General features: G+C 43.4%; 1 protein-coding gene across 1 annotated transcript; it reads right to left on the reverse strand.

The window, feature by feature from the left end:
* Positions 1-356: 356 nt before the first annotated feature.
* LOC112091131 lies at positions 357-1,586 on the reverse strand. The gene is made up of 5 exons (XM_024163990.1): positions 1,497-1,586; positions 1,305-1,400; positions 877-1,166; positions 671-725; positions 357-554 (listed from the first exon to the last, which is right to left on the reverse strand). The coding sequence occupies exons 1-5, from the start codon at positions 1,584-1,586 to the stop codon at positions 357-359; spliced, it is 729 nt and encodes a 242-aa protein (XP_024019758.1).
* Positions 1,587-1,612: the final 26 nt, after the last annotated feature.

A 1,612-nucleotide genomic window follows, 5' to 3' on the forward strand; every position in this document is an offset into this window, starting at 1 on the left:
TAATTCGTCGATGTGTTACAACTCCACGCCCCTTAAGGAATTCCATGCTCGAAATTAGGACTTACTTCAAAATGCAAATAGATGCGGGTATTGCTCCTGCATCGTCGTTTCAAGCTCCCAGATCACTTCCTCAACTCCATGGTGCTGCCATAAAACTTCCACTAGTGGTATCTCACGATGACGCAAACTCTTCATCTTCTGATCAAGAATCTGAACTGGTGCCTCATCGTATGTCGTGTCATACTGTATTGGAATGTCATACCATTGCACCACAGCTTCCAGATGGAGACATGGAACACGTCATGCACATGAGATAGCTCAGGTGGTAAAGCCAAATGATACGCCATGGCACCAACTCATTGCACAATCGGGAATGGTCCAACGTACCTTGGCGTAAGTTTCTCTTTTACACCAAAATGCGCAACTCCTTTGCGTGAAGAAACCTTTAACAAAATGAAGTGGCCTTCCTGGAATTCCAAAGGCCTACACCTTCTGTCAGCATAGCTCTTCTGACGACTTTCAGCTGTTAACAGTCGCTCCCGAACTACCGTTATCTTCTCGTTGTTCTCTTGAATCACTTATGGTCCAGTAGTAAGTCGATCCTTGGGTTCCAACCAACAAACAGGTGATCTACAAGGCCAACCATAGAGAGCTTTGAATGGTGCCATACCGATACTGGCCTGATAGCTGTTATTGTAGGCAAACTCAGCAAGGTGAAGATATTTCTTCCAGGTTCCACCAAAATCCAGAATACAAGCATGAAGCATATCCTCTAGAATCTGAATAACTCTTTCAGATTGTCCATTAGTCTGAGGATGAAATGCTATGCTAAAATTCAATTTGGTTTCCATGGCTTCCTAGAAACTTTTCCAATACCTTGCATTAAAACGAGTGTCGTGATCGGACGTAATGGATAACGGTACTCCGTGAAGCCTGACGATATGCTCCAAGTACAACTCTGCCAGAATCTTCTGAGAATACGTCGCATAGAATGGTACGAAATGCGCAGATTTCGTTAACATGTCCACCACCACCCAGATGGCATTGTGCTTTTGCTCAGTTCTAGGTAGTCCCATCAAAAAATCCATCGTGATGTGTTCCCATTTCAATCCCGGAACAGGTAGAGGCTGCAATTCTCCTGCAAGTTTTTGTTGTTTTACTTTGATCTGGAGACAAGTTACACATTCTGAGACATACTCACAAATGTCTTTCTTCATACCTCTCCACCAGTATTACCTCTTCTACATCTTGGAACTCCCAGGATGAATATTGTAGCGTGACTTATGGGCCTCATGCAAAATCACCTTCTTGATCTCATCCACCTTAGGAACGACTAGGCGGTTATGAAAGTAAAGTGCTCCATCCTCTTGGATTCTCCAATCCTTAAGTCGCTCTCCATTCTGGATTCAAATCAAAATTCCTTGGAGATAAGGATCCTGCCACTAATTCTGCTTAACTTGTTACACAAGAACTGGTGTGGAGATCAGAATATACACCATTGCATGGTTATAATCCTCGTGGTACTGAAGATCATAATCGCTTACCACTTCAGACATTTTCCAGTCTTCCAAAGCTAGTGACGCCATAATTCCTATAGTCTTCCTGCTTAGGG

This window comes from Morus notabilis, unplaced genomic scaffold (assembly GCF_000414095.1).
Source record: "Morus notabilis unplaced genomic scaffold, ASM41409v2 Scaffold67, whole genome shotgun sequence".
Classification (NCBI taxonomy): Eukaryota; Viridiplantae; Streptophyta; class Magnoliopsida; order Rosales; family Moraceae; genus Morus; species Morus notabilis.

Coding starts and splice junctions, on each gene's coding strand:
- LOC112091131 (XM_024163990.1), bottom strand. CDS start 1,586: ATGGCGTCACTAGCTTTGGAAGACTGGAAAATGTCTGAAGTGGTAAGC. Junction 726..876: donor GACACTCGTTTTAATGCAAG/GTATTGGAAAAG, acceptor GGAACCTGGAAG/AAATATCTTCACCTTGCTGA. Junction 555..670: donor CAGCTATCAGGCCAGTATCG/GTATGGCACCAT, acceptor AACAACGAGAAG/ATAACGGTAGTTCGGGAGCG.